Source organism: Motacilla alba, chromosome 1A, assembly GCF_015832195.1.
Source record: "Motacilla alba alba isolate MOTALB_02 chromosome 1A, Motacilla_alba_V1.0_pri, whole genome shotgun sequence".
NCBI lineage: Eukaryota > Metazoa > Chordata > Aves > Passeriformes > Motacillidae > Motacilla > Motacilla alba.
Window position 1 is genome coordinate 34476574 of NC_052031.1, and position 14983 is coordinate 34491556.

The 14983-nt window shown below is 42.6% G+C and overlaps 2 protein-coding genes across 4 annotated transcripts; one reads left to right on the plus strand and one right to left on the minus strand.

The window, feature by feature from the left end:
• Positions 1 to 63: 63 nt before the first annotated feature.
• CCT2 (chaperonin containing TCP1 subunit 2) lies at positions 64 to 10522 on the plus strand. Its single transcript, XM_038154958.1, has 16 exons — positions 64 to 233; positions 995 to 1069; positions 1533 to 1598; positions 1697 to 1808; positions 2619 to 2695; positions 3406 to 3518; positions 4051 to 4253; positions 4425 to 4525; positions 4606 to 4733; positions 5142 to 5245; positions 6741 to 6860; positions 7410 to 7538; positions 7624 to 7727; positions 8732 to 8831; positions 9502 to 9643; positions 10206 to 10522. The coding sequence occupies exons 1-16, from the start codon at positions 231 to 233 to the stop codon at positions 10234 to 10236; spliced, it is 1608 nt and encodes a 535-aa protein (XP_038010886.1). The 5' UTR covers positions 64 to 230; the 3' UTR covers positions 10237 to 10522.
• Positions 9561 to 14979, minus strand: LRRC10 (leucine rich repeat containing 10). 3 transcript variants are annotated; one of them, XR_005259084.1, is made up of 2 exons: positions 12011 to 14979; positions 9561 to 9680 (listed from the first exon to the last, which is right to left on the minus strand). XR_005259084.1 is itself a non-coding variant. In XM_038154959.1 (1 exon), exon 1 carries the CDS (start codon positions 13621 to 13623, stop codon positions 12787 to 12789), a length of 837 nt encoding a protein of 278 aa, XP_038010887.1. In that variant the 5' UTR covers positions 13624 to 14979; the 3' UTR covers positions 11476 to 12786. The 3 variants fall into 3 exon arrangements, 1 of the variants encoding a protein (XP_038010887.1); XR_005259083.1 differs by having other exon boundaries at positions 9650 to 9926; XM_038154959.1 differs by lacking the exon at positions 9561 to 9680 and having other exon boundaries at positions 11476 to 14979.
• Positions 14980 to 14983: the final 4 nt, after the last annotated feature.

A 14983-nucleotide genomic window follows, 5' to 3' on the forward strand; every position in this document is an offset into this window, starting at 1 on the left:
CTTTCTCTGGGCAACCTGTTCCAGGGCCGCTGCACCCAGCGTAAGGAATTTCCTCCTGGCAGGCTCCAAGCCCCGAGCGGCGGGCGCGGCGGGCGCGGGGCGCGGCGGCTCCCGGCGGGCCGCGCGCGGCCGGAAGCGGCGGCGGCTGTGACGCGGTTCCGGAGGAGCTCGTGGGCTGCGGCGCGGCGCTGCTCTGTGCTGAAGGAGGGGCGGGCGGCGGCTCCGGCACCATGGTGAGCGGCGGCGCGGCGGCGGCTTGGCCCAGGGCAGGGCCGGGCCGGGCCGGGCGCGGCGAGGCCGGGCGGGGCTGCGCTCCACGCGCCGGGCGGGCGGGCGGGCGGCGGGAGCGCGTGGCCTGGAGGCCGCGCCCTGCGTTTCCCCGCGCCGCGCCGGGGGCTGCGGGCGGCGGGCGGGCCCCGAAGGTTCTGGAGCCGGGGCGGGGCGATTCTGAGAGCCCTGGTACCTGTGTTCGGGTATTTGATCCTTTTTCATTTAAAGTCTCGGGTGCTCTGCAAATGTTGGTCCGTAGAGGCGGGTATTGGTTACCGCTATGATTAATTTCCACTGATACGGGTTAAAAAAAAAAAAAAAAAAGAAGAAAAAGCGAGTTCGGCTCGGGCATCAAAGTGCTAAAGGCTCAGTATGGGCAGTAAATAGACTTCTTTTGGTTCTGCGGGTTGTGCTTGCCCTCGGGCTGTAGGGAAGGGCCGGCTGGTTGGCCGAGCAGCAGCGCCCGCAGCCGTGAAAGGATGGGCTGCAGTCTGCCAGCAGCTGCACTCGCTCTTGTAATCCTTCACAGCGCTGTGGGATTGCAGGACACATTTTTAGCAGCCTTGGCTATTTCTTAAATATACCTGTTATCACAACAAAATGGGGTGTGGAAGTAGTTTTATTAATAAAAACATTGTTTAAGTTGCTAGGGTCAAGGATTTGCTTTTAAAACACATATTTTTATTGAAGCTAAAACAATATTCTTACATTAACTGTGTTGTAGGCATCCATTTCCCTTGCTCCTGTGAACATTTTCAAGGCAGGTGCAGATGAAGAGAAGGCAGAAACAGCTCGGTTGGTAAGTTTAATTCTCTAAGAAACTGGTAGTACCTGAAGTAATTAAACTTTGTCTTTTCTACTACTAAAAATACTTTTACTATATCATGATATGGAACTTCTGTCTCTAACTGGCTTTGCTTGTTGCATGTCTGTGAACAGAAGGGAGTTTTGTTTATACTAAAAATTAAAGAAACTCTACATTGTCAAAGCCAAAGTACCTTTACTGGAGCTCAGAAGATTGGTGTTTATTGGGTGGCATTTCTTCTGGCATTGAGACAGACTTAGAGTTTCTGGGAGATCAAAGTATATTTGATCTGGTTATCAAAATTTAGCAGTTAAGAAACTTGCCTTAAGTTCAGTTAAACCTCCATTGAAAGAGGTGGAAGGGTTGGTTAAAATGTCTCAAGCTATGTGATAGTGTATAATTCTTGCACTAGAGTAGAAATAAATTGTTCCCTGAGGTGTATTTATTTTCATTTCAGTCATCCTTTGTTGGTGCCATTGCCATTGGTGACCTAGTCAAGAGCACCCTGGGGCCTAAAGGCATGGTAAGACAGCTGCAGGCTCTCAGTAGCCATGGCCATTAATTTAGCTTTAATAGTCACAGTGCCTTTTCAAGCAGTGTGCTAAGTCTTGCATCTTGCAGGACAAGATTCTCTTAAGTACTGGGAGAGACAGCTCTGTCACAGTTACCAACGATGGTGCAACCATCCTGAAAGCTATTGGAGTTGACAATCCTGCTGCCAAGGTCTTGGTTGGTGAGTTCTTAAAAGCTTGATATTTCTTAATTTGTAACTCTATTGTGGCGTTTTTATTTGTTCTTAGAAAAGTGTTCTTGAAGTACTGTGAAAAATTGAAGGGAGGGGAGCAGAAATCCTGAAGTAAGAAGGGCAGGATACTGCAAGAGTAGTGGCATTATGCAAAAGTAAAATTGTGCTGTGTGCTGCTCTTCAAAACTGTTTTATTATCTTCTTTTCCCTTAATCCTGCTTTGTCCCAGGAGTCAGGAGGGACAAAAGACAGCTGTATACCCCTCGTTGTGCAGTGGGAAAGTTCAGAACAGAAATCTGTGCAGCAGCAGCAGCTGCTCACTCTGCTTCTCCCAGATTTAAATCTGTCACTCAGTGAGCACTGTACTTCTGTGCGGAGTTTACTGTTGTGAGCAACTGTTCTACTGGTGACAAGCAGGAGCCTGATCTGTTGGGTGTCAGGTTTCCTAATGATTTTGTATTTGCTGCATCCCAGTTTATCAGCATCATGCAGCAGACCTGGTTATCATAGTCTCTGATCCTGTATCTGTACCTTAGAGCTTCTACCCAGCTGTCCTTTTGGTAACCATTGTTAGGCTGGGGAGCAGAGGGGAGCATCCTGACCGTCACCAGGCTGAAACTGGTGTCTGGGTTACAAATAAAGAGCAAGAGTTTGGTGGATGCCGAATTTCATTTGCATCTCTTGTTTTTCTGAGGTTTTTTTTAGAGTTCCCTCTTTACACAAAGAGTAAGATCTGTTTTTCTTGTCCAAATTACTGCATGAGAAAAAGAGAATAAATAATGTGTTTTCCTTCTTCAGATATGTCAAAGGTTCAGGATGACGAAGTTGGCGATGGAACTACATCTGTCACAGTGTTGGCAGCTGAATTACTGAGGGTGATGTATTCTGTTTTTTCAGATGTTTGTCAGTGTGCTTCTGTGGTGCCACCAGTAGGAGGTGTGTTATCCTGTGTTTGTGAAAGGGCTCCCGTAGCATGGAAAGGAATGGCTTCCTCTGTTGCTGGTGAAATTGATAGGGGGCAAAAAACAGCCCTTAGGTATTGCATCATCATTTTGGGGTATTATTTTAAACTATTACTCCATATATTATTTTTTATAAACTCTCAGGTATTTTAAGTTGACTCTTACAGCTCACTTCCTCACTATTGCACTGAGCAATGTGCAGCACTGCTTAGTTGTGAGGCTCAGTCCTCTGAAATCCATTTCCATCAGAAAAAAATCCTGCTAAATTCTATTCTTTGCTCAAGGCCTGAATTCATACTGTTTCTTTAAACTCTGTATGGATTTTATGCTTATGGAAAAATTTACACTGCCCAAACTCTAAATCTGAAATTACTATGAAAGATTTGAGAAATGAGTAATTCTTCCTTGCAGAGCTGTGTCAGAAAGTCTGATCATCTCAGGTCTAGTAACTGGGATCAAGAGCATCTTAAGGAATGATCTATCAGCTTGCAAGTTCCACAGAAAAATAAAGATAGCTTTTTTCAGCTACACTTTCAGTTGCATCCATAAGTGAACATGTCTTTTCTAGTTAGTGTCACTGTACTTTTTGGGGGGGGAAATAATTCTTGATTTCATTTAAATAGGAGGCAGAATTACTGATTGCGAGGAAGATTCATCCTCAGACCATCATTGCAGGCTGGAGAGCAGCCACAAAGGCTTCAAGAGAGGCACTTTTGAAAGCAGCTGTGGATCATGGGTTAGTAATGCCCATTTGCTGTAATTCTTTATAAAAGAACTACTCAAAATCAAAACATCAATGCAAATTACAGTCCATTGGCAAATGCTTCACTCTTACTAAAGCAGTGTGAAGGCTGAGTTCCTAAATTTTAATAGTTGAGAAAAAAATATTGGGTATTTTTTTCAAATGAGTTAAAGAAGCTTCAAAATGCAGAAATAAAATACAAGCTGTAATTTGCTCCCTGGAACAAAAATCTGAGCTGTTATTTCAGATTTTGTACTCACGTTTTAAATACAACTATTTCCCATGCCCAGCACTTTGAGAGCACTAACTTTCTAAAGCTGAATGCAAAAATTCTCCTAACAAAACTTGTATTTCAAGTAGAAAGTTGTGTTCTGGGACAGTGGAAGGATTCTGTGCAGCATTCCTCAAAGGAAAATATGGTACATATAGATACAGGCTAGAAGAAGTGGGCAAAGACTCGTGGTGGTAGCTAGTGGTAGTTAAGGCTTTCAGACTTTCCACTTTAACCAAACTGTCTTTATTTTAGTAATGATGAAGTGAAGTTCCGTGAAGACTTGATGAACATTGCGGGAACAACTCTTTCATCAAAATTACTTACTCACCATAAGGATCACTTTGTCAAGCTAGCTGTAGAAGCTGTTCTTAGGTTGAAGGGATCTGGTAATTTGGAGGCTATCCATGTCATTAAGAAACTTGGTGGAAGTTTGGCTGATTCCTACTTAGATGAAGGTAAGTCTTTGAGTGTTGACTGTGTATATGCTTGAGCAATAAAGCTGCTAAAGGTTGCACATCTATGTAAATTTGTTATAGGAAACACTGTTATGTTATTACTAAGCTGAATACTAAAGATGGGGGATTTTGTAATAACTAGTAATTGCTCTCCTTTTTCTGTTACTACAGGCTTTTTACTTGACAAGAAGATTGGTGTAAATCAGCCAAAAAGAATTGAAAATGCAAAGATTCTTATTGCAAATACTGGTATGGATACAGACAAGATTAAGGTATGTGACAGAACTACTGTTGAGAAACTGTGTTTTTGTGAATGGAATTTTGAGACTGAGCTCTTTTCTCTTTGATTTAGATTTTTGGCTCTCGTGTTAGAGTGGACTCCACAGCAAAAGTGGCAGAAATAGAACAGGCAGAAAAAGAAAAAATGAAGGAGAAAGTGGATCGTATTCTTAAACATGGAATAAACTGCTTTATTAACAGGTACTTATTTCTTGGGAAGATGGGAGAGTTACATTACTTTCCATGTTGCTCTAGTTCACTCTAGAATAGGCAGCTGAGTGCCCAGCAGGCACTTAGGAGCAAAGGACTTAGACCTTAAAGCATATGGCTGCCTGTGCTTGGTGTGATAGTGTTTCTTCAGAGAAAGGATATTTCAAAAAACATAGTTTGATTTTTTTGTTCCTTAGCTTTGCATGTTTTCCTGTCACTGTGTTTCCTTCTGTGTTGTGTAACATTCCATGTGTGGCAGATGCCTCATCCATTGACTGCTTTGGTAGCTTTCAGAAATCTGTCCTGTGTCCTTGCTACTGAGAATCTGGTGTCTTCTGTTACTGTGTTATTTTCAAAGGTTTGTTCTGTGTGTGATGGTGAGATGTGTTTTAATTTTAGACAGCTGATCTACAACTACCCTGAACATCTGTTTGGAGCTGCTGGTGTCATGGCTATTGAACATGCAGACTTTGCTGGTGTAGAACGTCTGGCTCTTGTCACAGGTGCGTAGAGTTGTTGTATGAAACTTGGAGGGGCACATTATTTGTTTGATCATTAGTAAACATTAAACTTACCTAAACATACTTGTTCAGCATATATGAATAAAGGATCATGATGCAAAACATAGGGTATAATTTAGCAAGTTAGTGCCAGTTAGTAATCTTCTTTCATATTTTAAAAATATTTTCAGTTAAGTTCCTGCTTGATAAGATTTTGTTATGTTTGTTTTCTAAGGAAAAGATGAAACTTAGCAACAGAAAGAAAAACTCCACAAGTTAATACTAACAGTTCTTGATTCTGTGGTAACAATTGGTTTAAATGGCTGTTGTTTGACTGTAATGATAGAGAAGACTAAGGAGTCATCCTTTGTTGAAAACGTGGGCCTGAGTTTTTGATATGAGGTGGATCTCAATCTCAACAACCTGGATGTTTTGAGTAGTGGTCAGCATAAATGTGATTCTAGTAACTAATGAAAATGAAACCTCTGGAATGCTACAAATCTCATTGCTGAAGTCACAGATAGTTAACTGGGACATCATTGTTGGTTTTGAAAGTGATTAGGAGGATGAATTTGCTTTGCAGGAGAAAAGCAAGTCAGTGTCTTTTCCTATCTCAGCAAAACTGAAGTAGCAATTGCATATAATGTCAGTAGGCACATTAACACTGCCAAATGCCTGATTGAGAGGAACATTGCTTACATTCTGGAACAAATTGAAAGCAGACTTCTATGCAGAGCAAATGGGCCTTATCAGACCACTCTGGCTTGAATAGTATAGCTGAAGAAAGGACAAGTTTTTAATAAACACAAACTCTGCTACAAGTCTTGCTTTTTCTTGTGGTGCTGCAACTACACAGTGCTGCAAGCTGCTGTGGGATAATTGAGCACACATTGGGAATGCATACATGTCAAGGGTTTTCTAATAGGAAGAGGAAAGAGCTGGAACAAGAGCTAGAGTGATGTCATGGGCAAAGACATTTTGGTCTTTGTAGCACATGTTTTGTTTATGATGTGGCAGTTTACAGATTGTGCACAGTATTGCTGCTACAGCATGGAATGAGACTTGCCTTGCAGGAGAATGGTGGCCACTGGTTCTCAGCCATCAGGCAGGCAAAATGAATACTGTCACAAGCTCAAGTTTTAAAGCATAAGAGATTCATTTAGTATTTTATAAATACTTAATCAGTAAATACTGTGAAAACTTGAAACATGCTGACATTTTAATGCTAGCAAAGAAGAATGTTTATTCTGTTATCAGACGCAGCTCACAAACTCACAAGCATTTTAGTCCTTGTGATGTGAAACAAAACATTGGTGTTTAAAGGATTTATCAGCATTGGTTAAAGGTTTCTGGTACCACATGCTGACATGAGAAAGTCTTGGCTTATCAGTATTGTTAATTTAAATTTATTTTGGGGTAATTATGAAGGCTATTTTTTTCACACACCTCCCTGCCCCCTTTGGTTAGACCTTGCCTGAAAGGATGCTTTCACTTGTAGGTGGTGAAATTGCTTCAACCTTTGATCACCCTGAGCTCGTAAAACTAGGGAGCTGCAAGCTTATTGAAGAAGTCATGATTGGAGAAGATAAACTCATTCATTTCTCTGGAGTAGCAATGGGTAAGTGTTTTATCATAACGATGTATTGTAACATTTGTCTCAACCCTGTGCTAATGCTGTTCAGTTTCCAGTGATGCAGAGGAGTTCTGTAATGATTTATGTAACTGTTTCTATTAAAATCTTGCTTTTCAGTAAAAATCCTGCACAGTTTCATGGTTGAAACTGTGGATGTGTTATGTAAATAAACATGTAATCATTTTTCAGGATGGGAACCAAGGCCTCTGCTTTGGGAAATTCAGTTGACAAGAAAAGTAGTAATACGTCATACTTCAAGAGCTTGTTCTAGTAAATGCCAATGCTCTAATTTTTGAAGGAGTTTTGAGGCGATATTAATTTTCTGTTAAATAAGGTGTTGTGGAACCAAAGCAATAGCACTGTGCACATAATTTCCTTCTGTCTTTGAAATGTCATCATGCTTTCTTTTGCTCTCAAAATTAAGTATCACAGAACTTGACCGCAGCAATAGCAAAACCATTGTAAAAGCTTTGTGATAGCCCATTTCTGTGTCCTGGTTTCTCTTTTTAATCCTTTTACATTTGTGCTTTCTAGGTGAAGCTTGCACCATAGTTTTGCGTGGAGCCACACAGCAGATTCTAGACGAAGCAGAAAGGTCTCTGCATGATGCTCTCTGTGTCCTGGCCCAGACTGTGAAGGACACAAGAACTGTGTATGGTGGAGGTGAATATCAGCTTCTTTGTACACACCACACATTTTGTGTTACTGAAGGTTAGATAAGTAACATCTGTGTGTCTTCAATGAATAGGTTGTTCAGAGATGCTGATGGCTAATGCTGTTGCAGAACTTGCTGTCAGAACACCTGGCAAAGAGTCTGTTGCAATGGAGTCCTTTGCTAAGGCTTTACGAATGGTAGGTTTATTTAATCATATTGCTGGACTATGAGACAAAGTTTCATAAAGTTTACTAACTTATGACATCAGATATTTGCTTCACTTTAAAAACTTGGTTGTCCAAAGTAAAAAAGTGAAGTTTAGCAACATATCTTTAATAAACAAAGGGGGAAATTGTTTTTTTGTCTTAGAAGAAAAAGTACTGGTGTTTTAATAATTCTGCATGTTGCAGAATTGTAAATGTTCGTATGCCAGCTGTCCTCTAGTTGGTTCTTGCTCACCTTACCTGCTAGTTAAAAGTGTTGCAGAAACAGTACATTAAAATCTCATCTTATGTGGTTGACAACTGATTTAGAAAAGAGCAACCCTTCTGTTCCATTGATGCTCTGGTGCTGTTTGGGTGTATTCATACTCTAGTACTAGCGACAAGTTTCTGGTCTTGCACTGGAGATTGCATCTTAGTAGGAAATGAGAATGTCACAAGAAACATTAATAGAATTGTGATAACAGGCTGTCAGTTTGAGAAAAAATTGACTTTCTGCAATTTGAATTAGGGAAAACCTTTCCCCCAAGAAAATTAAATTCAAGAGCATAGTAACACTTGGCATTACCTCTTCAGTCAGCACATGCCAGTTTGCTCTGCTGTCATGGAAACAGTGAACAGAATGGTCAGGTAGTTAATGCTTACCAGCAGACCTGTGCTTTTAAAATGAAAACATTTCTCCAGTTGTAGTCTGAAATGATAAAATGACAAGATTCTTTTTTTAATTCTGCCCATGTAAAATGAGTGTACAAATCTGCTAACAAGCTCCTGTGCTCTTAGATACTTTCTTAGACCAGAGTCTTGAAATTCTTAGAAAGGTAGTTTGGGTTTTTTACTTATCCCAGTAACAGATCATTTGACATGTTTTTGAAGCATCTTCTTGAAACTTAGTTGTGAACTAATAGCATCAAAGTATGTTTCATGTTTGCTAACAATCAATCTCTATGTAAATTAAAAACAATCTGTGTTTATCTCCTTAGATCCCAACAATAATAGCTGATAATGCTGGCTATGACAGTGCTGATTTGGTTGCTCAGCTCAGAGCTGCTCATAGTGAAGGGAAGACTACTTACGGACTGGGTAAGGGGATCAGTTTTACTTCTGTGTTTGAATTGCTGTTTGGCCAGGTCCTTTAGCCTCTTTGAAGTTCATGCATGTCTGTCACATATGTTCAGCAGGGAGAGCTGAGTAAGTTGATTTGTTTGCTTTGCATAGAAATTGGTGTACAGCACTACATTCCTTTTCTGTTCTACCAGGCTTTTGACAGTAGAGTGAAATCCTTTCTTTCTTAAATGGATGGTTTCCACCTCTAAAGACCAATTCCCTTACACTGAGTTTAGTTGTAGGAAGCTTAAAAAGAAAAACATTGTTTTAAAACCAGCAACCAGCTAAAAACCCAGAAGAACCAAACATCCTTCCCTTTGCCCCTTCCCCTTCACCCCCCAAAAAAAAACCCAAGCGAACAACAACCATGGAGTTGTGGAGAAGAACCTTGAAGTTAATGTACCTAAGGACATACTTGTCTCCTCATCACAGTGTATAAAGTTTTTATCATCAAGTGTTTGTATGTAATTACAACATTAGGGTTTAATCAGGAGTCTTGAGGTAGAAGACTTTATTTCATGCTTCTCTAACAATCAGTATAGTTCATTTGAGCAGGTAAGTTACTATGCTCTCAGCTTCATGTGATTTCCTTAAAAATGCTGAATTAAAAAACCAAAAACACCTATTAATGTATTTTTTCTTCCAGATATGAAAGAGGGTGTCATTGGGGACATGTCAGTTTTGGGAGTAACAGAAAGTTTCCAGGTCAAGAGACAAGTTTTGCTGAGTGCAGCTGAAGCAGCAGAAATGATTCTTCGTGTAGATGACATCATTAAAGCAGCACCAAGGTATGATCAGTCACAGTGGTGTAGAGTAAACCTCCTTCTGTGGAAGAGTAAGGGTGCAGAAAAGTCTTTGTAAAAATGCTTTGCTTGAAAGGGAGCCTGACGTGTGACATGCTGATGTTCATATTAGATAATTTCACTGCATTAGCAGTATCATCAGGCCTTTGGAGCCATCAGCAAACTTACATTTTGGTCAGCCACAGGAATTTAAGGGATCATGCTTTCTTTTTTCTTTTGGCAAGAATTCTAGTGAAATGTCCAGCTGCTTCTGAGATAGAATCTGCAGCTAAAACAGAAACATGTTTCTCAAAAAGTTTGAAAAGAATTGTCACTCGTAGGCAGGTGCTACCAGGTAGTTTTCACTGCGTTTTAAATCACAGGATTTTTTTTTTAGCATGGTCATGGGGGGTGTGTTAGCTTTGAGGTGGTACTGTTTTTTGTGCTGTGAGATAAAGCTGTCACTGACCACAAAATACTAACTAAAGATTGAAAACAAGGGTGGGTGAGGAGGGGCTGGTGGACATCAGCATGGTGGGAATTTTCTGATTTTTCTTTTTCTCCCCAGAAAACGTGTACCAGACCATCGCCCCTGTTAAATTTTCTTCAGTACCTGAGAGGATGTGTGGACCAGATCTCACCTAGTAATTTTTTTTAATGGTCTAGTTTTTGTGAGGTTATGGAACAGAAACTTGAGACATACAGATCTCCATCAATGGCACTGTCTTCAGTTGGTTTTTACTTACTGGAGCTTTTATGTGTTGTGTGGAAGAATTCACTTTCAGGGGTGTATAAAACAGGGGTTTTATAGAACCCTATTCATTCTGTTCCTTCCAGGTTCCACTTAAAATACACAGAAATAAAAAAAAAAAAAAATTCAGATTCCCCAAAGTTGTATTTCTTTCTATAAAACCAGGAAGGGCAGATCCATGAGGACAGCTGTGGTGCACATCCTCAGGCCTTGGCTGCTTCGGGGAGTGACTCAGCGATCTTACAGTGATCTTACAGCTTTTTACACCACAAATTCTACATTCTACTCAGGGGAGTTGAGAGGAACGTGCAGTTTGGGGAAGAGAGCAACATTCTGGACCCAACAGTCTGAGTGTTGATCTATAAAGTATTGGGCTGACTTACCAAACACTTTATAATTGTGGACACTTAGCAGAAAATATGCCAGGCTCCATAACACTCATTTCCTGCCCTCTCTGCCCCACCCCTTTCATGTCTGTTGAATCCTGTCTTTATATTCACTTTCCTGTTCTATTCATTGCTGCAAAGGCAACATGTTTTTTGGCTGGACTGGTTTCTTTCTGCCTGGTTTGGAAGGAAGCCTGTGATGCCTGCAGCAGTCTGCTTGCAGGTCTGTGAGGACTGTAAGCACAGACAAGCAGGGGCCCTGTCTGTGTGGGGGCCCAGACTGGTGCCCACCAGGCCTTGTGACCTTTCTGGCCCTTGCAAGTGTACAAACACCAGGGTAAGTCTGCCAAAGCAGAAAGATTAAGCTGAAATCAAGCAAGTATGTGTGCAAAGGTTTTTCTCCCTTAGATTTCTTAAAATGAAGGGAATCTGCTTACAGAATCCTCCCCTTAACTCTTGACAGAGACTCTTGAGGTCTCCAGAAGTGACAGTGCTGTATGGAGAGGGCTGAGTGAAACACAGACTGTTGATAAGCCAGTGGAAGCATGCTCTTCCCCATCCCCTCAGATAAATACAGTACCAGCTCAGTTCTCTGGGATATAAAATAGCACCCCTAACTCACATCCTGCTTTCCTTTTTGTAGGAAGAAATTGTTGGAACACAGCTAGATAAAAGAATTTGCTGTTAATTCCAAAGAAGGGTTTCTTTAACTTGGCAAGATGTTAGTATACTTTTATTTAATTTCACTAGGAGCACACTGCATGGGTGCCAGTCAGATGCAAATTTGGGCTTCATTTTACAAGACAACAAGTGCTAGCAGAGTCTATGTATTTCCAGATAATTTTTCATGCGTGTAGATGACATTAAACAGTCACAAACTGGCATGGAATCAAACATTTTCTGGGAAGTCAACTGCTGCTTTTGCAGGCTGTGCTGGTGAGACAGTTCTACTTGAAGAGTGTGTCACTAAGGGCTTTCCACCATTGTTAAAAACCTGTCACCTAATTCAACCATGCTGTGGAGTCTAAAGTTTAAAATGTCACTCTGAGCCAGATTTCTGTTACTCAATTAAAACAAAGCTTAGGAAAAAAGTGCATTTTTAAGGGGGTCTGAACTGGTCCAGGCTGGAAGCTTGGGAAATACCCAGCTGAAATCTAAGTAAAGTTTGCCTCATCAGATTATGTGCATGCTTATAGTGACGGCTCACAGCCCTGGATTTTATTCATGCAAATTTACCTTTGTAGCTCTTGTGGCTTTTCCTTTTTAGTCAGGCTTTGATTTCCTTTGCTCCTGCATGAAAACTTGTCCTGTACAGCTGCCCTCGGAGGCAGTGTTATCAGTAACAAAGCCCAGCAGCAATGCCTACAGCTTTCCTCACCATCATTTGAATGCTGCTCAGCAGTAATGAAACAGTTGTCACAAATTTTGCAGGAAGAAAGAGGAGAGCCCCCTGTACATCTGTGCTGTTTCCTTACTAGTGCAGCCAGGACTCTGCTACCACTTCCCACTCAGCAGACAGGGAAACCTTCAAGGTGTTGTTGCGCTTCAGATAAAGTGATTTGAGACCAATACTGTGGGCTGCTTTAGAGCTGTGGGTCTCTGCAGTGATCACCTTGAGCAGTAGCTTCCAGCTGAGCTGGGACACCTCAGCAAGGTGGGAGAACAGTGAGGCCACAGGTGAGGAGCAGCAAGTCCATAAGTGTTCCATGCAATCCACCCATGGCAAACATCTGAACTGAGTCTTATCTCTGTTGTGAACTGTGTGTGGTCCCAGCATGGGAGGAGTGGGAGACAGAAGAAGTCTGTTCTAGGGAGAGTGCTGGGTGCTGCACAAAGACGGACAAGTGTCTGTACAGGAGTTTTGCTGTCACATTATCTCCAGGCTGGTGCACGTACTGCTAATGATTGCCAGGCGGTGTGGTGCTCCCTGCACACCAGCAAGCAAGGGAGAGGTAGAGGTTGGGCAGCGGCGGGAGTGCGCTGCCCCCTTAGCCCAAAGGGGCAGCTGAGCATCAGCAGGGCTCGGCTTCTGGCTCGGTCTTGGCGGCCGGAGGTAGCAATGGTTTCTCGTCGAGCGTGATTTCTATCACTGCCCCGGATCGCTTGCGGGGTTCGGGGGTCTCCTCTGACCATCTGCCCACCCTGCGCACCCCTTTGGCCACTTTGGGTGCATTCCTGCAGGGGTTGTGGTCGTAGATCACCAGCTTCAGGCCAGGAAGGTGAGCAAGGCTGGGGAAGAAGCGGATGGAGTTGCGATCCACGTCGATCACCTCCAGGAAGGGCATGTCCAGGAGCACGGGAGGGAACTCGGAGAGCAGGTTTCCTGAGAGCCAGATGGTGCGCAGCTCCTGCAGGCACTGCAGCTGGGGAGGGAGGCTGCGCAGGGCGTTGGAGCCGGCGTGCAGCGTCTTGAGCAGGCTGAGCTCGCACACCACTTCGGGCAGGTACTGCAGGCAGTTGGACTCGATCCAGAGGGTCTTCAGGTTCTGCAGGAGTCGGAGCTCGAGGGGCAGGCTGCAGAGCTTGTTGTTGCCCAGGTAGAGGATGCACAGCTGCTTCAGCGTGCACACAACTAGGGGCAGTGCTTTGAAGTTGTTGAAGTCCAGCGCCAAGATCTGCAGGTTTTGCAGCTGCTCCAGTTCAGGGGGCAGATGGTTCAGGTTGTTGTCACTCAGGTACAGCTTAACCAGTTCTCTAAAAGAGCAAATGTGCACAGGCAGCCGCCTCATCTGCCTGCCGCTCAGATCGACCATTTTATCCACTGGCATCTCTTCTAGGTCTTCTAGGAGGTATTTCTGGCACTTGTTAGAGGGCACAAAAGCAAGTATGGCTTTCAGACTATTGCCCATCTCGGGATTTTGTTTTGGGATGGCTGGGACTGCGAGGGACAGGAGGCTGCCTTGGTCTCCTGCTGCACACTGGCCTGTTGGTAACTCGTTCTTCCCAATATAAGGCTCTGTTTACATGGCACCAGCCATTAATCTCAAGGGCTCTGAAATGCTTCTGATAACTGAATGAGTGTTTGGTGACGGGGATTATAGACAGGACGACTCAGGGCCCAGGTCCCCGTCTCTCACCGACGCTCCCACATGCTCGCCCTCCTGCTGAAAACATTCCTTCTTTCCTCCTCTTGCACACTGTAAATGTTCTCTGATTTTGCCCCAAACAAAATTAGGGTCATGCCAATGCTCCAGCCCCTCACTTCTTGCTGCAGCTGTGCTGTCTGTGTAGCCAATGCAGGCAGCAAGGATGGGCTTGGGAAAATAAACACCACAGCAGACCGAAGTTTTAAGCTCAGATACTTTAATGAAACTTTCAGCAGAAATGTCAGATATAATCAAATTGTTGTTTAAAATACCTGTCAAGACTGGACTGACTTTCAAGATGAGTGGCATTTTCAGGGATGTATTTTGAAAGGTGCCAAATACTTGGATTTCAGAGTGTAACTTGCCACCCAGTACTTATCTTAAAGCTTTAACACAAATACTTGGCAAACCGCTATCTTGAGCGATTCTACTGTTTATGTTCCTAATTTAATGGTATTTATTATAGCCTCTGGCACTCTTGACTGTGTAGGGTCTTTTTCATTACATTTTACTTCTTGTCTGTAGGGCCTTTTTCATTACATTGTTTTACTCCTTGTCTGAATCCCAATGTAGTATGCTATCACAAATTGCCAAGGTTGTTCTCCCTCTGCTTTCCAACTGTGCTACTGCAGTTCCTGTGTCTGTACCAAAAACTGTCAAGAAACTCTCATGGATTCCATCAAGATTCTCACTTGCTATGAGTGAAGTAAGTCTGATTTTGAAAAGTAATGGCTATTTAGATGTGACAGTGTAAACTGTTCTAGTTTCACCATGATCCATTTTGCTGTTCAGTTCTAATTTTTAGGAGCATTCCCATGTATAAGAACCTCTACATAGTTTGACATGTTGAGCTGCTGCTATTTCAAGCTTTCCTGGGGACTCATATTTGTCCCTACCCATGTCAAGGAGGTTGTAATTACATGATCTCTAAGATTCCTTACAACCCAACCCATTCTGTGGTTGCTCTGCCTGTGTGTTGGCCATGGCTCTATGGTGAAGTTTGGATGTGAAAGCTGGCAGAGTGTTTTAAGGTAAAATAGCCTTTTCACTACCTGGCTCTTTCCTTTGATACCTACAGCTCATTGCTGTAATTTCCCACACTTACCATAATTTAGGGAGAATA